We start from the raw sequence: 23,239 nt of genomic DNA on the forward strand, positions 1-23,239 counted from the left end.
TAACGGGGAATCGACTGACGTTAACTTTAATTCTTTTCCTTTTTTATAAGATAATTAAGTTATTTTTTGAGAAATCATGATAAGGAGCGTTTAAATGCGAAGAATTTGTGTCTTTTTGCAGAATTCTTCAAAAATTTACGAATAATCTGATTACTTTGTGAACTTCTAACAAAAATTGCCAATTTAATTGTATTTTACGCGTTGAAATTGAAATTAGGTTGCGTTTAGTTTCGCTCATTTAATAATAATAATAATGTTTATTAATCCGCAAATTAGATTTAAATTGTTTTACGTCAACTTAAAATTACATTCCGTTCATAAAAGCTCTGTTTCGTCAGTTTTTAATTACGTTTTGTTCATTAAAAAATTGCATTTAATTCATTTAAGTTTTATCTATTTATTCAAGATTTCCCTTCATATTGTGTTCCGTTCATAAAAGTTCCGTGTCTTTTATTTTAAATTCTTTAAATTGCAATTTATTCAATAAAATTGCGTTTCGTACCTCTTAAAGGAAATTTTAGGAAAGCATTCTGATTTTTTTTAATTACCTTGAAGATTACGTCTTTAATCTTAAAATTATTATTATTTTTTTTTAATATTGTTTAATGTTTTAAAGATTTATTTAATCAAAAAAATATTGTAAATTTTCTTCGTTCTTCAAATAAACGATTTTACACAAATTTTCATCAAAAACGGTTCAGAAGATTTTTTTTTCAATAAAAGAATTTTTAAAGAGATAGAATATTTAACCCTTTGACGTCCACGTGAAACGAAGAAACATTCATTATTTTCTTCAAGATATTTATTCTATTGATTCTTTCAGAATACATTTCTCGGTCAGAACGTTTTCTTTAGTCTCATTTACGTAAATTCAAAGAATTTGTAATTTGGAAAAATATTTAAATTCAATAAAATTCAGGAAAATATTTCTCTTTTAGATCAACGTATGACCCAAAGAACGGCAAAGGGTTAAGTAATTAAAAAAAAAAAGAAATAGCGAAAAAAGTAAATGAAAAATCAAAAAAAAAATAGAATCACCAATTTCGTCATCACTGAGAATCGAATCTGCGAGCTTTTCTCTGTAAGTACGCACCTAAAACCGCAGGGCTATTTAAAGCCTGAATGTAACCAAATTGCCATTTAATTCTCCCAAATTCCTGAGCACATTTCAAACCCGAAAAAAAGTGGAAATAAAAAAGATTTTTTATTGTTTCTTCTAAGGATGATTAATTTATTCAATATATTAGATATTATTATTATTATTATTTTATAATAATTATATTTATTGATTACACTGCAGCATTACCACGATGATCTAGTTGAGAACAAGCACTCCACATGAGAAGAGACGCAAATGAAAGAAAGAAGTCGAAATGATAAATCACACATCGTCAAATAAGCGCGTGGGTGTCCTAAAATGGTCATTATCATCATTTGTATACGCACGAAATTCAATTCTGTCGTCTGTGTCAAAGTTCAAACTATCATCGACATCGAGGGCAAAATTCTGCGTTATATTATTCCTGATATCGTCAAAATCCGTATTCTCCACCACGCGAAAGTTATCGTTGGCAATTTTCGTATTCTCATTCTCTGATAGGTAATTCGTGGAGCGGAGTTCGGTACCATTCCGACGGCGTGTTGAGGACTCATTCATGCGACGCTTTTTGCGCTTCTCGCGTGAAATGAGATCCTTCCCCTCCTGAACAATCTCATCGGACATATCCTCATTCACCATAAACTGCTGGAATCCCAGAGCGCTGAGAGTCCTGCTGCCAACATTGAACCACGTGGCCAGGCAGAAGGCAATCATGAGCATGGGGAAGTAGATGTTGAAGCCATCGGCAATGATCTCGAGCACATCCATGTGCCCCATGACCTGCGTGTAGAAGGTTTCGGAAATTCTCTCCTTGATTATGTGCGAATCCATGTGGATGAGCCCGAGGAAGTTCAAGCAAATGGGTGGCGTTAGACGACACAGGAGCATCCCGCAGAAGATCAAACTGTGCTCATTGGTTTGATGATGCGGCGCCAGGTAGTAGAGATTGAGGAATTTGATGCGAAACACCGTGGAGTAGGCGCAATAGCAGAGGTAGCAGAGGACAAACATTGAGAAGAGCTCAATTGTGAGGAAATCGTAATTCCGCTTGGCCAAATTGACGACATTCGCAAAGATTGAGAGGACGGGAGAGCGACTAAAGAAGGTCATCTCTGACCACACCACTGTAACTGAGAGGAATGCCGTCGCAACGGCCAGGGCTTTCATGAGTGGCGGCCTGAGGAGGCAGTACCAATACCAAGCTGCTTTAGGGTTGTAGAATCTACTCTGGGTGCTCGTACTAAATTCACTCCGGAAGCTCCTTTCGGAGGAATGCAAATTCTTCAGGACATTCTCACAGTGGAGCACCTTTTCAATTTGAATATTCCAAAGGGCCTGCATTGCGCGAGGAATAAAGTCAATCATAACGCAACCAGTTATAAGAGTTGGTATACCACAAAGCGAATGGATCAGTCTATGCGTTGTAATTTAATTTGTGAGCAGTATTAGTAGAAAAATTTGTTTTTTTTTGTGAAATTCATCAATTTGATACATAAAAGAGCTCAAATCTTAGGTTCTATAAGACATACAGAATTTTTTTTAACTAGTTTTGGAAAGGTCCTGAAATAAGCTACTGGGCCTTATTCAGCGACTAAGAAACCCTTGAAATCTTTAAATGTTTTACTGAAATTTCAAGATTTCAAGCGAGTTTCTGAATTAGGCCCATTATCTGACATATTTCAATAATTTTCAAGGTCACATTTGTGTTTAACAAAAACAGGTTTTCGCATTTTTTGTCCTCAAGGAATGCTTCTAGAGAGTTATAATATTCTAGAAAGTTGTAGAAAATTGCAAAACCTTTAATTTGATACCAAGATAAGCAAAATCTTTCAAACAGTTCAGGAGATATAGCTCTTAGACTTTTTCCAATGCAAGAATTTTTCAAATGACTATATTTTCTAAACTGTGACATAGAATTTCTTCATTTTTTGCATAATAAAAGATATTGAGTCCAGTTACAACATATCAAAATTTTAAGAAAATGCCTCACGGGGATTCGGAGATATTGCCCCTTTAAGTTAGTCAATTTTTCTTTTTGATTTTAGCGCCTCTTGCGGCCATTTTTGGAACTTGAAATGTTCTAGACAGTTGTAGGGCTACTTGAAACCTATCATTTAAACCTGAGTTGGTCAAAATCGGTCAAGCTGTTCTCGAGTTATATCGAAAAAGCACTTTTTGCTTTAGACCGCCATATTTGCTAACCGCTTGACCGATTTTCAAGTATGAATTATCGATAAAAATTTCTCACTGAGCTCTACAATATACTAAAATTTCAGACCTCTAGCTATAAGGGAAGTAGTTGAAGGTAGTTCAAAATGGCGGACGGCGGCCATCTTGGATTTTGAAAATGCGAAAAAATGATATTTTACACCCACATTTCTATAGAAAACTTCAAACCTGAAGTCTCTATCTTTTACCGTTCTAGAGATATAAGGCAAAATGTGAATTTCAGGCCAGCCAGATCAAAAATTTTCGTAATGTGGGAAGTCTAAAACGTGCTCATACTAAGTTTGAGACTGATCTGAGGTGGTCGGTTTTTCCGACGATTACAATACTTGCTATGCCACGATTGTGGTATACCAACTAATAAAATTCTGTGCACTTACCTGAGTTCTCTGATGTACCTGAAGGGATTTTATCACTTGCCGATGGAGGCGACTCAGGGATTTCTCCGATGGCATCACACTGGACATGTTCTGTTCCACATCCTTCCTCTTGTATCGCTCCATCAGCTCAACGGGTACCTTCCTATTGATGATGTTCACGTAGAAGCGGAGCTCGTGGTTGTGGGGGATTGTTTGATTGATGTAATTCAGGGAATCGAGAACATCCTCCACATTCTCCTCTGCCTCAATCTTCTCCGAATTGAGCTTGGAGAGCTTAAAGTAGGCATGCAGCAGGGTAAATTGTGGATTAGCATTGTTCCAGAGACTCCGTGGAACTTCCACAAGGGCATAGCCGAGCAGAAGGATGAGCAGGAAGAGCCCCCAAGTGTTGGATGCTGAGGAAGCTATTGCTTTCAACTTCTGCCAATCGAGACTTATCTCCGGCTTGGCAATGAGGTAAATGAGGAGAATACCGCAGATGAAGAGGTACGTCCCGTAGTAAATTGCATTGTCCACAAGAGCCGACGTGAGCTTGCCCTTGATTGTAAACTCCCCGGACTTGAGGTAGGACTGCATGAGGGGCATCATGAGCCACGTGAGGAATTGCGAGGACCAGTAGACGATGCGCCAAAGGTCCACAAACACGTAGTTTGATACCATACCCCAGGGTTGCTGGCAAGATGTGCTGCTGCTCCCGGAGCTCTGACTAGTTGAGATATTGCTTGACGGCACCACGTCGGCTCCGGTGGCATTGTTCTCCTGCAAACACTGCCGATACACCGTCTGGAAGAGCAGAAGACATCCCCCCCTTTAAGTTTAAGAACAACACAAGAGCTGGAGAGAGATCAATAAAACCCACCGCGGTGATGTCTTGTGGAATGATAAAGACAATTGAGAAGGAGAAGCACCAGGCTATTGCCACGGTGATTGTGACCAAGACATTCTGCTGCTGTACCTTCCCGTAGCGATAGAGGGACACGCACGCAATCACGAAGGATGATATAAGGGAGAATTCAAGCAACCAAGCCATCGTTCAAACGCCTAATTTGTGGCTTTTTTTTCCTTCTCTGCAGCTGATGTGAGAAAACAAACAGATGGTGTGACGTTCTAACTTTGAGCTGTTTTGTTTCGCAATTTTTGGGTCTCGAGCTGCATTTTCTCCAATTTTTCCACCGTGATGGACTTCAATGGCATCAAGTGGGGCTTACACAGTACAAAATCCGGCTTATGCTGGAAAAATAACTTCCCAGACGATGGCAAAAGAATTTTCACGGCACTTGTTTGTGCATTTTCTAACATTTTTCTCGATGAGATTCTCGTGTAGTCTCGTGTTTTCTCACTTTTCTCGATTTTCTCGTTTTTCTCGCGATAAAGGTGTTAATCCGCGCGCTCTTGTACATTATGTGATTCATGTGATTCATAGAATTCTTCAATTTACTAAGCTTTTCTAGACTAGGGGAAACTGGGGTAATTCGGTGAATTTTTGGGAGATAATTTTTCCTGAGTTCCATGGAAATATTTGAGATTTCCCATGAGAACTATCTTAAAGGAAATTTTCCTGGCTACAACTTTGTCTCAGACGATTTTTCTCTATCTCAACGGGAAAATGCTTTTTCAGGCCATTTTCCAAACCCTTCTGAATTTGCCTGTTCCAAAAATCCTGGGGTAAAACGGTTAATTGCGTTTTTTGTTCGCTAATCTTAATTTAATGAAATTATTTTAGCAAGGCACTATAATATCTATTGAGAATGAGAGATTTGTGTACTAATTAAAACTTTTTTTTAATAAAAAAAATACAAAAAATTAAAAAAAAAACGGTAAATTTAAGAAATTCCCTTTTTTATTTTTTAGTTTATAAGAATTGGTAATAGTCAGTGATTAAACATCCCAAATTGTATATAATAGTTATACTAATTAAAGGAAATTATTTTTTCAAAAATTTAAAAGTTATTTTAAAAAAACACCAAATTCACCATTTTGCCCCAAGCGGTACTTTTTACTATCAGTGTTTTACGGGAAAACTCGGAAAATTTTTTCGGAAAATTCAGATTAGATTTGTGTTTAGCAATAGTTACTCTGTCTAAAAATGCATTTGGATCAAAAATATTGCAGAGAATTTTGCCAAAACTGAATTTATAGTTGAGTGGTCAGAGTAACTTTGAGGTTCGAAAAATTTGTTTTTCAAATAAAAGCCAAAATATTGGATCAATTATTATGAAACTTTCTAGGTTTAGGCAGGGTGCAACTACTGACAAAATTAGACAGATTAGCTCTCACTGCTTCTTGAGTTATTAATTTTTATTTTTTTTCAAATTCACTATTTTACCCCAGTTACCCCTAAATATTTCTGTTTTATCCCTTTTTCGTCAAAAGAATTAGTTTGTTTATAGAAAGATTTTTTAAAGAAAAATTCGAGAAATAAAAGAATTTTTTTTGAAAATCTTATAACAATTCAATTGAATTTTTGATTAAATACAACATCAGTGACTTTTCCAGATGGACCAACACGAGCAAACAAGAACGGGTCGGCGAAGGCAAAAATCTGACATTAATCCGCGGAGTGATTCACAAATTAATAAATTCCACCTAAAATTCCGCAAGAGGAACATCTCCTGTTGTCCTGATTGTGTACCCAAGAGCATCCCTGAAGTGTTTGTGATTGAATAAGTGTGTGGAAATGCCGGGAAATTGGTCATTTTCCATGTAAAATTGCCGCAACGTTCCACTCAATTACTCACGCCCGTTTTATCGGTTGTGGTGGAGAAGACGGCCCAGCCCCATTAGGAAGGGCTCACAGTGATCAAGTTGCGCGATGACGGAGAAAATCACACTTGCGGACGCTCTGTCGAATGTGGAGGTGCTGGATGAGCTACCACTGCCCGATGAGCAGCCCTGCATTGAGGCACAGCCGTGTTCGGTTGTTTACAAAGCAAACTTCGACACGAACTTCGAGGACCGCAATGGATTCGTGACCGGAGTGGCCAAGTACATTGAGGAAGCCACTGTTCATGCTAATCTCAATGTCCTGCTGGATGAGGGGCAGCAGCACGCTGTGATGCTGTACACATGGCGATGCTGCTCGCGTGCCATTCCGCAACCCAAGTCCAATGAGCAGCCAAACAGAGTGGAAATCTACGAAAAGACCGTCGAAGTACTCGCACCGGAGGTCAATAAGCTCCTCAACTTTATGTACTTCCAGAGAAAAGCCATTGAGGCATTTTGTGCGGAAGTGAAGCGTCTGTGTCATTCGGAGAAGCGCAAGGATTTCGTGTCAGAAGCCTACCTGCTGACCCTTGGGAAGTTCATCAATATGTTTGCCGTGCTGGATGAGCTGAAGAACATGAAGTCCAGCGTGAAGAATGACTACAGCACCTACCGTCGTGCTGCGCAATTCCTCAAAGTCATGTCCGACTCCCACACGCTGCAGGAATCGCAAAATCTCTCCATGTTCCTTGCCACGCAGAACAAGATCCGTGACGCCGTGCGCGAGACGCTGGAGAAGGTGAATGGGTATGAGGACCTCATGGCGGATGTGGTGAATATTTGCGTGCACATGTTCGAGACGAAGATGTACATGACGCCCGAAGAGAAGCACATGCTGGTGAAAGTGATGGGCTTTGGGCTCTTCCTCATGGACACGGAGGCGTGCAATGTGAACAAGTTGGATCAGAAGAAGAAGCTGCGCCTCGATCGGATTGATAGGATCTTCAAGAATCTGGAGGTTGTACCACTTTTCGGGGATATGCAAATCGCCCCATTCAACTACATCAAGCGCAGCAAGCACTTTGACCCCAGCAAATGGCCCCTCTCCTCATCCACGGCCATCAGCCCACAGGCAGACCTCATGGTGCACCTGCCGCAAATCCGGGAGGATCATGTGAAGTACATCTCAGAGCTGGCCAGGTATACGAATGAAGTGACCACAACGGTGAAAGATAACACAACTGATGCGGAAAATCGCGCCACGGCAGACTTGGCGCTTCGTGGGTTGCAGCTACTCTCGGAATGGAGTAGTGTTGTGACGGAGCTGTACTCATGGAAGCTGCTACACCCCACGGATCATCATCAGAACAAAGAATGCCCCGTCGAGGCGGAAGAATACGAGAGGGCAACACGCTACAATTACACGGATGAGGAGAAGTTTGCGCTTATCGAGGTGATTGCCATGATAAAGGGGCTTCAGGTGCTCATGACGCGCATTGAGACGGTGCTCTGTGAAGCTATTCGTCGGAGTATTTATGCTGAGTTGCAGGACTTTGTGCAGTTGACCCTAAGGGAGCCTCTCCGGAAGGCAGTGAAGAATAAAAAGGACCTAATTAGAAGGTAAAAAAAAACTACTAAATAAATTTCGGTTAGAACTAATGTTGACGCAAATTTACCTTATTGTGACTCAAGTTTTTTCTTTATTGAGACTCAATTTTTAAGTAATATAGACTCAGCCTTCATCAGGGTTGGGCGGTTTGTTTACATTTTACACACTTTTTTTCATGTAAACAATTCCTTTCTTTACATGCTTTTTTCTTTACATATTTATTTCTTTAATTGAAAAAAAATGTAATTATTTTGTAAAATTATGTAAATAGTTATTTTATTTTTATTCAGACACAAGAAATTCTTAATCAGAGATAAAATTGTAAAGTAACTTTTTATGCATTTATGATTTTATTATTATTATTTAAAAGTTTTAAAAATACAGATAAAATTAATTTATTAAAGGTTCGTAAATTCTCATACTTTTATGGGAATGCTCATTTGTAGTTTTGTAGAAATTATTTTCAGTCCCATTGAGGGAAAAAAAAATTATTGAAATTGAATTCATTCCGTTTCTTCAACCCATTCTTTCCCATATAAAAATTCTTAATATAGCACCTATGTACACTTTACCTTTAAAAGATGCGTCTTTTTTCAATAAAAAATATATAAATTTTCATCTCAAATAAACGCGGAATTACCTATTATGGTATTTTGGGGTTTAACTCAAAAATATGTTAAGGAAAGCTTTACTGAACGCGCATAATGTGAGAAAAAGTTTTTTTTTTATCGAAAGAAGAAAAATATCAATTTTAGAATCATTTAGTGAGCTTTAAGAACATCAATAGAATGAAATCCAGGATATTCCATCGTTTTCTTTACAAAAAGGAAATTTCTACATATTAATATTGATCTAAATTTCTTTTTTATTTTTTTAAAAATATTTTAACGGGTTTCATATTAAAGAGGATTTCCCATCTAAGTTTCTGAGCAATCAGTAATTTTACATATAAGGAAATTTAAAACAAACTTTTTACAAATTAATTTTTCTGTTAATGTAAAACAACTTTTTTATTTAAAGACTTTTGCAAGTAATTGTAACGGCAAATTTTCAAATAAAGTATCTCACAGGCATTTCCCGAACGGAGCCGAAAGCTCTGGAAAACGTGAGTTTTTCTGGGTGAGAAACCCCCATTAAACCGACAAAAAACCTGGAAAATCATTATAAAAAATAAAATAGAATTGGTATTCAGGGTAAAAGTTTTTATCAAGATTTTTCTTTTATGATAAAAGGATAAAAATGAGTTTTGGAGGCCCTTCTATGAGCTTATAAAGCTATTTTATGCCGTTTGATGATGTGAAAAATTATGAATCTGACAGAAATTGATTTCAAACTAAGATTATGAAGGCAAAATCATATTTTTGTTTAATTTTTGCTGATTATTAACAAAATAATCTATTTATTAAAAATAAACAATTAATTAAGAAAAAAAATCTAATTCTGCTCATCATGCATTCGGTGAATTCTTCACAATTTTGTGGAATAATTTGTAATGACCATTTCAAAGGTTTTACTCTTAACTAATAAAAAATTTTATTTAAAAAAAATCGGTATTTATAAAAGATTCTTTTGACGACTTTTACGATAAAAGTTCATAAAATAAAAGTTAAAAAATTTTAACGCTGAATATGGCCCTGAATCTATATAAGGCAAAGGGAAAATTTGAGTCGCGATAAGGCAATTGAGTCGACATTAGTCTTTTTTTGAGTCAACATCAGTCACGATTAGATGAAGCTAAGAAATTTCTTCCTTTTGGTTTCATTATAAAGAATTCTTTTGATTCTTTTTAGTATCATTATGTCTGTGCGTGAATCATCAGCTGATTGGCAGAAGGGTAGTGAATCCTTGGATGATCCAGCTTTGAAGGGAAAAAAGGATCCCGATGGGGGATTCAAGATAGCCGTACCACGTCTCAATGTTGGTCCTTCCTCAACACAACTCTACATGGTGCGTACGATGCTGGAATCATTGATTGCAGACAAATCCGGTGGGAAGCGTACGCTGAGGAAGGATATTGATGGCACATGCCTCATGCAGATTGATCAGTTTCACAAGAATTCCTTTTACTGGAGCTACATCCTCAATTTCAGCGAAAGCCTGCAGAAATGCTGCGATCTCTCGCAACTTTGGTACAGAGAATTCTACCTGGAGATGACAATGGGTAGGAAGGTGAATCACTGCAAGGTGATGCATCAGCACAATGAGGAATGCAATGATTTAATCACAATGGAGAAGCGAATTCAATTCCCCATTGAAATGTCCATGCCGTGGATTCTCACGGATCACATTTTGCGCACAAAGGAGCCATCAATGATGGAATTTGTCCTGTATCCGCTTGATTTGTACAACGATTCAGCCCACTATGCCCTCACGGTGTTCCGGAAGCAATTCCTCTACGACGAAGTGGAGGCTGAGGTGAATTTGTGCTTTGATCAGTTTGTCTACAAGTTGAGTGAACAAATTTTCGCCCACTACAAACAATTGGCCGGAAGTATGAATTTGGATAAACGTTTCCGTGTTGAATGCGAAGTGTTGGGATTCAATTTTCAATCATACCCACGGAATAATCGCTACGAAACCCTCCTGAAGCAGCGACACGTCCAACTCTTGGGGAGATCCATTGATCTCAATAAGCTCATAACGCAGCGCATTAATGCGGACATGCACAAGAGTCTGGAGCTGGCAATTAGTCGCTTCGAAGCGACGGACATCACGGGAATTGTGGAGCTTGAGGGTCTTATTCAGGTCAATCGTATTTGTCATAAATTGCTAAGCAAGTACCTTGCTCTCGATGATTTTGAATCCATGGTTAAGGAGGCAAATCATCTCGTACAAGCACCCTATGGGCGGGTCACGCTACACGTGTTCGTTGAGCTGAATTATGATTTTCTCTCCAACTACTGCTACAATGCGGCGACAAATAGATTCATTCGCTGCCCCCAGGGCATTGCTCTTGTGCACCCAATTCAGCGGGAGAAGCCCCAGCAGATGAGCCACTACTACCTCTGGGGCTCAAAGCAACTCAATGCCGCCTATTCGACGCAATATGGGCAGTATTCGGGCTTTGTGGGGGCACCGCATTTTCATGCAATGTGTCGCCTCCTGGGCTATCAGGGCATTGCAGTTGTCATGGATATTATCCTCAAGGACATTGTTAAGCCCCTCATCCAGGGGAATTTGCTGCAATTCACAAAAACTCTCATGTCAGCAATGCCAAAGGTAAGGAGAAATCATTTTATTGAATTTGCATACAGTTGTGGTCGTAAAAATTTCATTTGTTTTAGTCATTTTCTGAGGGATTTCTCAGCATTTTCATAAAATTATTTGTTTAGATTTTTAGATAAATTATTATAAAGAAATTTCTAGGATTTTGTGGTCTGAAAAAAATCCTTAAAAAATCAAAAGGAGTTAGACTTATCGCACATTTTTCGCTGAGGTTTCTTCTTTTTCATATTAAATTGCAAGAAAATTGACACTTTTATCAATTATGCAAAATTAATTTGAAAAAAGATGAAAAGCTCCGCGGAAAATGTGTGATAAATCTATAAAAAAAAGTTGCAGTGATTGATGTTGGGAACAGCAGTCGAATAAGAAAATCAACGCTGTATTGTCGCTAGTTGCACCGTTTCGGCAATTTTATTGCCATCATCAGGCTCTGTTCTGTACAATGGATTACTAAGAATTAGGGGTGTACCAATTGCAATGAAAATTTTTTGCTTGCAAAAAAAATATTTTGAAATTAAAATAACTTAATTCAGCAGTATGACAAAGCTTCTTTAAAGCTTTTTATTTTTTTAAAGGAACAAAAAGTGCAACTGACGTCACAATATTTGAAATTTTTATACAATCTTTATTAGCATTTTTCTCTGTGATCCCAGTGGATTTTGGGGAGTTTCTTTCGCAATTCTTCAATGTTTTTTGATTCTCTACAAGATTGAATGGGTGAAAATTGTTCTGTGAAGGAGAAATTTTTTGTATGGAACGTGCATAAACTCCTTTTGCCATAAGAGAAATTCCACATTAAATTCAATTAATTTGCAGACGTGCAAATTGCCGAGATTCGACTACGGATCCCCTGGGGTGCTGAGCTACTACCATGCCCACCTAATAGATATTGTTCAGTATCCGGATGCAAAGACTGAGCTGTTCCAGCTCTTCCGGGAGTTTGGGAATAGCATCATTTTTTGCCTCCTGATCGAACAGGCTCTATCACAGGAGGAAGTTTGCGATCTCCTGCATGCTGCCCCATTCCAAAATATCCTCCCACGCCCATACTGCAAGGATGGCGAGAAGCCGGAGACGAAGCAGAAGCGCCTGGAGAGTAAGTACTCCTCGTTGCAGATTGTGTCGAATGTGGAGAAATTTGGGACGGCAAAACAGGCGATGATTGCACGTGAGGGAGATTTGCTAACGCGAGAGAGGTTGTGTTGTGGTTTGAGTATCTTTGAGGTGATTCTGGGGCGTGTTAAGAGCTACATGGATGACCCAGTGTGGATGGGACCACCACCCATTAATGGTGTAATGAATATTGATGAATGTTCCGAGTTTCATCGACTATGGTCAGCTCTGCAGTTTGTCTACTGCATTCCCGTGGCGGATACTGAATTCACCGTTGAGTAAGTTTTTCATTTTTTGTTGCAATTTTAAAAGAAGAATTAATTGAAAACTTTGCATTGAAGGCAACTCTTCGGGGAGGGTCTCAACTGGGCAGGTTGTGTAATGATTGTCCTCCTTGGGCAACAAAGGAAATTCGAAGCTCTTGACTTTTGCTATCACATTTTGCGCGTTCAACGTGTCGATGGGAAGGATGAAACCGTCAAGGGGATTGTAAGTTGAAGATTTTGCACCTTCTTGTGACTTTTTCTTTGTAATTAAAACCCCTTTTTTGATTAATTTCTTTACCTGAAAAATTCTATTAGAACCTGAAGCGTCTCGTTGATCGCATTCGTCGCTTTCAAGTGCTAAATTCGCAGATTTTTGCTGTTTTAAATAAATACTTGAAGAGCGGCGACAGTGAGGGGTCCACAGTGGAGCACGTACGCTGCTTCCCACCACCACCACATCCATCAATGATGCCCGCATCGCACTATCACGATCCCAATAAAATAAGACATTAAAAATAAATTCTTCGTGAAAAATTATTATTGAAACAAACTACAACTTCTATTTATTAGCGTGTAAGTCCTTTCCTCCTCATAATTCCTTCTTCCTGGACGAAATTCAGTAGTGAGTAGGGTTTAAAATTTTAAGTCTGTTTTTTTTTAAGTCTGGCTTTAAATTTTGAGTCATTTTTTTTTTAATTTCAATAAATTAGCAAAGTTCATTGAGAAATAAAACTTAAGTCCGACTTAAAAAAATGACTTAAAATTTTAAGACCGTCTTGAAAAAAACACTTAAAATTTCAAGTCATTTTAAGTCTGTTTTATAAGTCGGGCTTAAAATGTTAAGTCAGTTTTTTTTAAGTCTGACTTATCTTTTTCATATTTTTATCTTTCAATAAATTAGCAAAGTCCATCGAAATATAAAAATTTTAAGTCCGACTTAAAAAACTGACTTAAAATTTAAGTCTGTTTTTTTAAGTCGGGCTTAAATTTTTTTTAAAGTCTTTTTAAGGTTGTTTTTTTAAGTCAGGCTTATAATTTTAAGTCAGGTCTAAAATTTTAAGTCGGTTTTTTAAAACTTTTTTAAGCAGGGCTTAAAATTTCAAGTCAGTTTTTTTTAAGTCCGATTTATAATTTTTATCTTTCAATAAATTACCAAAGTTCATTGAAAAATAAAACTTTTAAGTCCGACTTAAAAAAAGTTTTAAGAAACTGATTTAAAATTTTAAGCCCGACTTAAAAAAACAGACTTGAAATTTGATGTGTTTTTTTTTCAAGACGGTCTTAAAATTTTAAGACATTTTTTTAAGTCGGACTTAAAAGTTTTATTTTTCAATGAACTTTGGTAATTTATTGAAAGATAAAAATTAAAAATAGGACTTAAAAAAATGACTTGAAATTTTAAGCCCTACTTAAAAAAAAAACAAACTTAAAATGACTTTAAATTTTAAGACAGACTTGAGAAAAAGACTTAAAATTGTAAGACCAACTTACTAGTGAATTTCGCCTACCTGTTTCACGTATAAAGTATTAGTCGAATTTATTTATAAGACATAATTACAACAACAAAAAACACTCTAAAATGCAATTTTTAACTTTATAAATTCTCTCTTAATTAATTAATTAATAATTATTTTGATTTTTAAAATCGCCAAATTTCTTGCATTTTTTCATTCTTTTGAATTTTGCATTTTTAATTATTATTTTAATGTAGGAAAATAAAAGAAAAATCTTCCAAGTAATTCATAAATTAATCCCAGAAACATAAAAAAAATATTGCTGCATTTTATAAAAAAAAGAAAAGAAATTTTATCAAATAAATGCTTTTAGTGGAATACTCAAAAAAAAAAGGTTTTTTAATTTAAGAAAGCTCTGGAAAAGGATTTTTGTCATTTCATTTCAAAAGAAAAAAGAGAAGTTTTCAGAAATAGGATGAAATGACTTATCAGACACAGAGAAAAATCTACGGGACAATGGAAGAGGTGAGTGGGAGGCAGGAGAGTGTGGGCCTCATGGAAAATTATGATTCCTGCGCCATGGATGCTTGGAGTGGAAATGCAATCATCAAGATGAACTTCCTGCAAAAAATTCTGGGTTCGGGAGGTAGTAGCGCAGTTTCCAGAGAATTGATGGACTCGGCGGTTCGGAGGATTAGCGAGAGGCATTTTCAGGAAACTCTGAGGGAAGTTTCGAGGACTTTTAGTGGGTTTATCAGCGATGAGGAGCCTCCGGAGGAATGTAAGGAAATTTTTTCTTTTTGTCTTCAATTTGATGAATAATTTTTAAATAAATTTTGAATGAAATTCAGTTCATCAATTGAGTGGTGAAGACTTCCCCGAGAGCAGCACAGCATCAATTAGCGAAATTACGCGGGAGCAGATAATTTACGTTGATCGAGGGGACAATACGGAGGCTTATCAAATAATCGGGGAATCCAATGTTGAGGATTTTGCCTCCGTCATCGCTGTGAGTAGAAGGAATTTTTTATTTGATATTTGTTTGAAATGTTTTCTTCTTTTTTTAATTGGTTAATTTATTTTCCGGTATTCTGTGAACAAGGATATCAAAGGCCTATAAAAAATATAGTTGAGACACATTCCGCTATAAAAAAAACTTTAGAATTTTGTCCTTGAAAACAAAACAAAAAATTTAATTCAGTAGAATTCTGGAAATTCTATGATCAAGAATTTTAGGATTTGGAACGTACAAAAAATTTTATAACACGTATTCTTTTAATTTATTAATGCCCCCCCTCCCTCCCCAAAAAACGCAAAAAACAGACCTTCATAGATTCTTTTGATGTAGTTGTAAATTTTTCATAGTTACGTTTTATAGCACTCGTAAGCCGAGACCCATTTTTTCCATAAAATGTTAAAGTTTTCACAATTAAAGAATTTAATGAAAAAAATACAACTCTTTTACACGAGTCGAAAGAACGTTGGAGAGTTCTATTAATTCAGCATAGGTACTCGATTGCCATAAATTGTGTTACTATAAAAATATTTAAAAACTTTCAATTTATGCAAAATAGTAGAATATCTATCTTAATTTAACTTTATATTTGATTTTATTGTGCAAGTAATGCTTCAATTCACTATTATGCATAAATTTTCTTTATTCTGCTGAAAATACATCTTTTATAGCACCTAAGACATATACCACAATAATTAATTCTTACGCTGGATGTGTTTTAATTTTTGAAAATCGTGAAAAACTTTAAAATGTCTTTTTAGTTTAAACGGATTTAGAAGTTTTCTTACGTTTATTTTTCTCGATTTACCCAATTTTTACTAAATCTTTATAGCACATTGTGTCTACGGTAAGAATTGAGATCATTTAATTTAATTTAAAAAAAAATTTCTTGATTAATTCTTTCTCATAAATCAAATAAGAAATTGCAAGAAGAAAAGAACGCTCTGAGGGAGCAATTGGAATTTGCTGAATCAACTGCTCAAAAGTACTGCACCTACATCATTGATCACGAGGTAAAAAAAAACTAAATAAATAAAAAATAAAAGAAAAATTTTGTGTTGATAAAAAAAAAATCCTTCAGGCCAAAACTTACGAGCTTCAGCAGTGCCTGAACGAAAGGGACGTTGAATTGGAGAATTTTCGGGAAATGCAAAAGAAATTGGAAGCAATGGAGAACCTCATTGTGGAGACACAGAGAGATCAGGAAGAATTTGAGAAGAATTTTGCAAAGACGTGCGAGAGCATGCATGTTGATAGGATGCTCGGTTCAACTGAGAAGGCCATCAAGGAGCTTCGGCGTATCCTATTGCCGAATAGTGTTGAATCTGAGGGGACTTTTGCAGAGGAGGAGGAAGCGGAGAATGAAAGATCACCGGAAGCTGTGATGACTGATAATTGTCTTTCCGTTGAGTATCTCAATGAATTGCTCTGTGAACTCCAGGAGATTTCTCATGCGTCCAAGGAAACTTCCTACAACTTCAATAAACTCACAACTGATTTTGAGATCACTATTGCTGATCTTCTGGCCATAAAATTCGATGAGAGATTTTTTAGATCAGTTGGAGTTGATAAGGAAACTCAAATGGATACTGAAAGGGAGCAGGATGCGCGTGAAGATCAGGAGAAAGGATCGCCTGAAAAGGGAGAAAGATCTTCATCATCGCAAGATCATTTTGAGGAAGATCACGTGGAAAATCAAAGATCTTGTTCTCCTGAAAATAAGGATTCTGAAGATACTAAAAATGTCCTCAATTCATCCCAACAACTCCCTCAAACGACTAAATTGGGCACAACAACTTTATTTCCCATTGATCTTGAGAAGACTGAAACTGAGGACAAAGCAACGGGCCCTGATTATCCCCTTTGCAAGTCAATTGAATGCCAAACGGAAGCTTTGATTGATCAAGGATCCTCAGGGAGTGCAGCTATTTCCAAGGATAAACACTCAATTTGGGACATTAATCTGAGCGTTAGAACTTTAAAAGCAACTGCATCCGTAGCCCAGGAGGAGAAGGAGCTCCAGAAGATGTTGCGAAAGCAGGAAAAATTAATTGATGAACTCGATCGTGAGGTCCTTGTCAAGGATAATGAATTGCATGAATTGCAGCAGAATTTCAACCATCTCGAGGAAATGAACAAGAATATGAAGGAGAATATGGCAAAATTGGATGCAGAAAATGCAAAATTGAAGCAATTGCTTAAGGATTTGAAGGAAAAAATGAAGGAGGAATCGAGAAAGCTTCAGGAATCCCAAAAATTGACCCAAAAGCTCCAGGAATCACAAAATTTGCTTCAAGAGCTTTCTGGGGCACAAAATTTCGCCTCTGAGCACTCAAAGATTGAAAATTGGAATGAAGATCTTCCAAAAGCAGAAAATTTGCCTGAAAAGCTTTCCAAATCAGGAAAATTGCTCCAAGATCGCTCAAAATCAGGAAATTTCCCTGAAAAACTTCCAGAAGAGGAAAATACGTTTCAAAAGAATTTGGAATCCTCCACAAAGCCAAGACTATTGAACAGAGATACAGAAAATTCCTCATATTCAGTCGGGAGATCAATAAATGATTCAATAATGGAGAGTTTGCGTCATATTGAGGAATCACGTAGCTTGGAAGGATCATTCAGAACACTAATAAAGCCCAATAGGAGCAATGCCGGAGGAAATTCTTCAGAGATTTTTGAAGCAGCAGGATCTTCTCTGAAAGCTCCTCTTCCTTCTCAAAAGGATTCCACCCACGTGGGGATTATTGGCAAAAGATCAGAGAATGTAAAGAAGAAGTCAATTGAAAGAAAAAAGGAGGTCAAGAAACCTCCCAAAATTCCCATAAATCTGCATCAGACTTTTCCAAAAGCTTCGACTTCTGCTCCAAAAGGAAAAGAGATTGTTAAGATGGAATTAGATCTCCTGGCATCAGGAGATTCAACCCCCGTGGGCAGTTCGGAAGATCCTGAGAATCCCTATTTGAAGGCAATTGCTGGGAAAATTATTAAAACTGGATTCAATGTAAGTTTTTCTTCCCACAAAAGCCTTAAAATGAACCCTAAAAACTTGAGAATTCTTTTGCAGTCTTTGTCCAGTGATGAGTTGTGCTGCCTCCACTACTACATTGTCACCGTGGAAATGAAGAGGAAGTCCGAAATGAGGGGCACAGCAATCCAAATTAGATCCACGGAGATCTATTGTTCATCCGGAAGCTCAAATAATTGCTCCCGAAGTAAGATTTTCTCTTTCATTCATCTCACAAAATTGCTCCTCATTGAGCCAATAAAGGCTCAATCATGATTGAATCAATCGGATTGATCAATAATTGAGAAATCAATTGAGCCAGTCAATCGATTGATCAATCATTGGTTAGTTATTGATCAATTCTGATTGCTCAATAATTGATCATCTATGTGGACCTAAATTGACTCAATATTTATGCTTTCAATATTGAGTCAACTACAACTCAATTAATTCTTGATCATGGATTGAACAATTTTTCCTCAATTTTGTTGTATCAATCTGGTCAATTTGTGTTCAATTATATTAATAAATCAATATTGAGTCAATTTTAACTCAATCAATATTGATCATGGATTGATCAAATATTGTTATTCAAAATTTTTATCAATTTATGCTCCATCATCGGTCAATTACGCAATTTCCGAGTAATCGGTCAGGTCAATCAATAGCCAACCATATGTCATTATTAAGATTTTAACTCTTTTTCAATTTAAGAGAAAATCAAATTCATTGAAAAATAAAGAATGTCATCATCAATTCACTTTTATTAACTATTGATAAATTATTGACAATCAGTTTGATTACAAATTGAGTGATTATTGTCTATCAATCTGATTGATCAATTATTAATCGTCTATGCAGACCTATATTTACTCAATTTTGAGCTCAATAATTGATCAATTTTTAGCAAATTTATTTACTTGATAACTAAAATCTCCTTTTATCTCTCTTCCCAGTTGATTCCCTCCTGAAACGCCTTCAGGTGTGCAAGCAAAAGGCACAGGATTTGCAGGAAAAATTGCTTTATGCGAGTTTGGAGAAAATTCTTATGCGAAATGAATAAAATTTCAATTTACTTGTTTTTTTTTAAATGATTTTTTATTATTTATTTCTCATACTTCCTTGAAAGTATGGGGGCCACATATTCTTGTAAATTACTTCTTGGCAGCAGCAGCTTTTTGTGCTTTTGCTTTCTTGGCGGCCCACGTCTTCTTCAGCTGCTCCTTGCGGAGTTCATCGCGACGGAGCGTCCTGACGATGTAGTTCTTCTTCGACAGGGGCTTCTTCCGTTGCTTCGACGCCTCCAGCTTCTTCTGCAGCTTGCACTTCTCGGATTCCAGGATCGCACGGCGCTTCACGACCTCAGCATAGGGGTTCAATTTCACGAGGGCACGGGCATTCTTCAGTGGATTGAGCCGGCGAACGTGGCGCTTAACTTGCTTCCTGCAAAAAGAGATTTTCCGGGTTAAAAAAACATGATTTTTTAAAAGGAAAGTTTTGGGTGTAATTACTTGGGGCGACGGAGCACACGGCGGATTTCATCGGACTTCATGAGGCGCGACAGATCGGTGTTGGCCATCTTGGGCTGTGGGAGATTGTAGCCCTTCTTCTGCGTGGATGGCTTCGTCCAGGTGCCGAAGATGTTGTTCAAGCGCTTGAAAGCTGACTCGGTCCAGATGACAAAGCGACCCACATGGCCACCAGGAGCGAGCTTAAGCAAATTCATCTTGGAAACATTCATTGTCTCCACACCTGGGATGTTGCGGAAAGCCTTCTTAATGCCATCATTCTTGGCGTAGACAATCAATGGTCCACGACGATGGATACGACGACGATTGCGCATCTTTCCACGACCAGCCCGGAAGCGTTGGCTCTTGTACACCTTCTGGATGTCAGCCCAGATCTTCATGCGACGCAAGAAAACCACCGCCTGCTTGGTCTTGTTGACCTCCTGGAGCTTGTCGGAGACAACCAGCGGGAACTCAGCAACGCCATCGATGATGTGCCCCTTGGATTGCACGAGAGCCGGGACACCGGAAGCCGCAATAGCCGACACAATAGCATACCGACGCTGATTGACATTGATCTTACGATGCCAACGACGCCAGGTCTTGGTGGGGGCGAACATACGCCCACCGCGGCACATATTCCCGAAGGCACCCTGGCCTGAGCGATGGGTACCACCACCACGAACACGCGGAATACGAGCCACAGCACGTCCAGTACCCCAGGATTCAGCGGACGTTTGATGCCCGGCCTTCTCACTCACGGCGTACGGCTGACGACGATTGCGACGCATCAGCTGGTGAATCTCGTTCACAATATCCGGCCGGATGGGTGCCCTGAAGATGCTGGGCAGGGGCACCGCATGATCCTTCACTGCTTCATTCTTATCAGTGTACACACTGACCACAGGTCTAGCTGCGGATAAACTCTGTGTAAATCAGGAAGAAAAGATTGAGGTTAGGATTCAGAAACACATTCCAATCAACATTTTCCCCACAAATTCCACCCAAATACATGTGAAAAACACCCCCATTGTGAAGATTTTCCTCCCACAACACAAAATTCTGCGGGGAAAACACGAATTTTCCGGGATTTTCACAAGATTTTGAAACGTAAACACGTGGAATGCGTGGAGAGGGCAATGCATGAAATTAATCACTAAATAGCACAAATCTTGGTGGTTTTCCATATCTTACGGGAAATTTAAACTATAAAGAAGGAAAATTTGCAAAGGAAATTACCATTGTACCACTTGCTGGAGTACAAAATTGATTCTAATTCTTGCAGAAACCACAAAACTACTCCGCCATCAAACGGAAAGTTAAAAAGAAAGAAACAAAGTGCTGCAAATGCTTCTTTGCCGCAGAGGTGCAAATGCTTGTTGCGTATGGTTCATGCAGCTGATGCTTCTATGCTTCACTGTACAGCAAATGCTTCATTGCTTCACATGGCATATGCTCAATGCAAGTGCTGAACTGTCAAAATTCCCTGGATTTGTTTATTTTTTCTCTCATCTAATTCTCACGAGTTTTCTTAGATTTCCCGCAATAAAAAGGACAGAAAATGGCTGAAGTAGATGCTCTACCTTATATCGATCAAGGATACGACAGTACCGGTGTCCGAGAAGCTGTAAGTTATAGGAAAATCTCTTTCTAAAGAAATGTTTTTGAGTAAGAATTTTCCTTTCAGGCAATTGCAATGGTTGAGGAAGAATGCCGACGATATAGGCCCACAAAGAACTACTTAGAATCCCTCCCACCACTAGACTCAACCTCCTTTGAGACTCCCGCCATGACTCATGAGTTTGAGCGCCTCCAGAATCGCCTTCCAATGGAGACACTCAGCATGAAGAGGTACGAACTGCCACCTCCGCCTCCTGGGAAGTTGTCTGAATTGAATGCCTGGATTGAGAGTATTTCTAATTCAATGGCCCAGCTGGAGCATCAGTGTGTGCGAACGATAAATCTGGAGCTGATGCTGGACTATGGGTGTGAATCGTGGAAAGCCTACCTTGATGTTCTCACCTACATGCAGGCACGTTCTCAGAATCGCCTCCAGGAGCTCCACAAGGAGATCCAGGAGGTTAATTGGGAGAGGAAGTCCAAACAAATGAAGGCTGGAGAGAAATTGAGAGCCCTTGAGGAGCAATGGGTGATGCTGGTGTCGAAAAACTACGAAATTGAGCAAGTTTGTGCGAAGCTGGAGGAGAAGATTGCCAGCCTCAAGGAGAGACTCGATAGAGAGGACAAAGAAGACTAATTCCGTGTTTTTCTTTTAATTTTAATTAAAATAAATTATAAAAATTATTTTTATTGTTTGTTCATTAATTCAGCGGTTGTCGTATTTGTTTGAGAATTTCAGTAGCATTTGCAATGTAGGCGGACGCAATCGACGACAATTTAATGTTTCCTCGTGTTTTTCTTTTTTTGCGAGAAAAAAAGGGTTTTGTTACATAAACCGGAAATGATCTTCTTCCGGAGATTTCTCATTGGATCTTCACTCACCCTGACGGGTTTCCTGGCTGGATCGTACGTTGAGCGAAGGAGAAGGGAACCATGTTCACAACAAACCCAACAAACGGTAAAATCCCAGAAAAAAATCCTTTTATTTGCTAATTTCATTAAAACGAATCTTCCCTACAGCTTCCTGGTCTATTTGATGCAGTTTATGCAGCCACTCCTACCTCCCTGCCTGACGTAGTTCCAGCTAAAGGAATAAGCACAAACAGGGTGTCACAGATTATGAAATACGGATTTCCAGGATTCGATCAGATTCGTTCCTTTGATGACTTTGTCCTCTCCTACGATCGCCGGAATAGGGTAGCTCATTGGGTGTTTGAGCACCTCACGCAGGAAACAGTGAAGCACAACCCAGATGTGGATAGGGCTAAATGTGATTTCAAGCCAGACGACACCGTTCATCCGTTCTTCCGTTCTGAGAACAGCGACTACAAGCATTCTGGCTTCGATCGAGGACACCTGGCGGCAGCGGGAAATCACAAAGCCAATCAGAAGCACTGCGAGGATACCTTCTTCCTCAGCAATATGGCACCACAGGTGGGTAGTGGCTTCAACAGGGATGCCTGGAATAAGCTGGAGAAGTACGTGAGGAAGCTCACGAAGAAATTCGTCAATGTCTATTGCTGCACGGGGCCCCTCTACCTCCCACGCAAGGAAGCCGATGGGAAAACCTACGTGAAGTACCAGGTGATTGGGACAAACAACGTAGCAGTTCCCACGCACTTCTTCAAAGTGGTCGTGTGCGAGAGGAGCGACGGGAAGATGGAAATGGAGGCTTTTGTGATGCCCAATCAGGTGATCAACAATGAAACACCCCTCACGATGTTCCAAGTACCACCGGAAACGATAGAAAGGGCCGCGGGACTCTTGTTCTTCAGTCAAGTCAATAGGAAACATTTAGTCAGCATCAATGGGAAGAGTCCCTGAATGCCCCCTAAATCCCCTCCTGACTGAGCACAGACTGCAATTGAGACTCTTCCTGGCATATGATGTGCAATAGCATCGTTTTAGTGAATTTTATGTAATTTGTACATATGTAGTTTCTGTAATAAATTTTTAATTTTTAGATTATTTTTCATTGAGATTCTCTAATATTTTAGGAAAAGTTTTTCATTGGGGA

The 23,239-nt window shown here is 38.3% G+C and overlaps 8 protein-coding genes across 8 annotated transcripts in view; 4 read left to right on the forward strand and 4 right to left on the reverse strand.

Annotated features, from left to right (window-relative positions):
* The window catches only part of LOC129786413 (calcium-transporting ATPase sarcoplasmic/endoplasmic reticulum type), a 642,650-nt gene that overhangs the window by 581,741 nt on the left and 37,670 nt on the right, over positions 1–23,239 (reverse strand). The window lies entirely within an intron of this gene.
* The window catches only part of LOC129786498 (3'(2'),5'-bisphosphate nucleotidase 1), a 1,077,868-nt gene that overhangs the window by 555,894 nt on the left and 498,735 nt on the right, over positions 1–23,239 (reverse strand). The window lies entirely within an intron of this gene.
* LOC129786440 (LMBR1 domain-containing protein 2 homolog) lies at positions 1,207–5,031 on the reverse strand. Its single transcript, XM_055821480.1, has 3 exons — positions 4,565–5,031; positions 3,706–4,488; positions 1,207–2,434 (listed from the first exon to the last, which is right to left on the reverse strand). Exons 1-3 carry the CDS (start codon positions 4,733–4,735, stop codon positions 1,382–1,384), a joined length of 2,007 nt encoding a protein of 668 aa, XP_055677455.1. The 5' UTR covers positions 4,736–5,031; the 3' UTR covers positions 1,207–1,381.
* Positions 6,213–13,171, forward strand: LOC129786408 (cytoplasmic FMR1-interacting protein). The gene is made up of 5 exons (XM_055821407.1): positions 6,213–8,028; positions 9,808–11,236; positions 12,059–12,633; positions 12,697–12,844; positions 12,937–13,171. The coding sequence occupies exons 1-5, from the start codon at positions 6,518–6,520 to the stop codon at positions 13,132–13,134; spliced, it is 3,861 nt and encodes a 1,286-aa protein (XP_055677382.1). The 5' UTR covers positions 6,213–6,517; the 3' UTR covers positions 13,135–13,171.
* On the forward strand, positions 14,556–19,185 carry LOC129786832 (centrosomal protein of 83 kDa-like). Its single transcript, XM_055822076.1, has 6 exons — positions 14,556–14,856; positions 14,927–15,084; positions 16,011–16,103; positions 16,172–18,091; positions 18,155–18,302; positions 19,051–19,185. Exons 1-6 carry the CDS (start codon positions 14,556–14,558, stop codon positions 19,155–19,157), a joined length of 2,727 nt encoding a protein of 908 aa, XP_055678051.1. The 3' UTR covers positions 19,158–19,185.
* On the reverse strand, positions 19,166–20,972 carry LOC129786477 (60S ribosomal protein L4). The gene is made up of 3 exons (XM_055821551.1): positions 20,842–20,972; positions 19,606–20,528; positions 19,166–19,537 (listed from the first exon to the last, which is right to left on the reverse strand). Exons 1-3 carry the CDS (start codon positions 20,842–20,844, stop codon positions 19,249–19,251), a joined length of 1,215 nt encoding a protein of 404 aa, XP_055677526.1. The 5' UTR covers positions 20,845–20,972; the 3' UTR covers positions 19,166–19,248.
* On the forward strand, positions 21,060–21,906 carry LOC129786519 (pre-mRNA-splicing factor SPF27). The gene is made up of 2 exons (XM_055821606.1): positions 21,060–21,229; positions 21,290–21,906. The coding sequence occupies exons 1-2, from the start codon at positions 21,164–21,166 to the stop codon at positions 21,857–21,859; spliced, it is 636 nt and encodes a 211-aa protein (XP_055677581.1). The 5' UTR covers positions 21,060–21,163; the 3' UTR covers positions 21,860–21,906.
* Positions 21,965–23,185, forward strand: LOC129786499 (endonuclease G, mitochondrial). Its single transcript, XM_055821582.1, has 2 exons — positions 21,965–22,180; positions 22,243–23,185. The coding sequence occupies exons 1-2, from the start codon at positions 22,064–22,066 to the stop codon at positions 23,044–23,046; spliced, it is 921 nt and encodes a 306-aa protein (XP_055677557.1). The 5' UTR covers positions 21,965–22,063; the 3' UTR covers positions 23,047–23,185.

The sequence above is a fragment of the Lutzomyia longipalpis genome, chromosome 1 (genome assembly GCF_024334085.1).
Source record: "Lutzomyia longipalpis isolate SR_M1_2022 chromosome 1, ASM2433408v1".
In the NCBI taxonomy this organism is placed as follows: domain Eukaryota; kingdom Metazoa; phylum Arthropoda; class Insecta; order Diptera; family Psychodidae; genus Lutzomyia; species Lutzomyia longipalpis.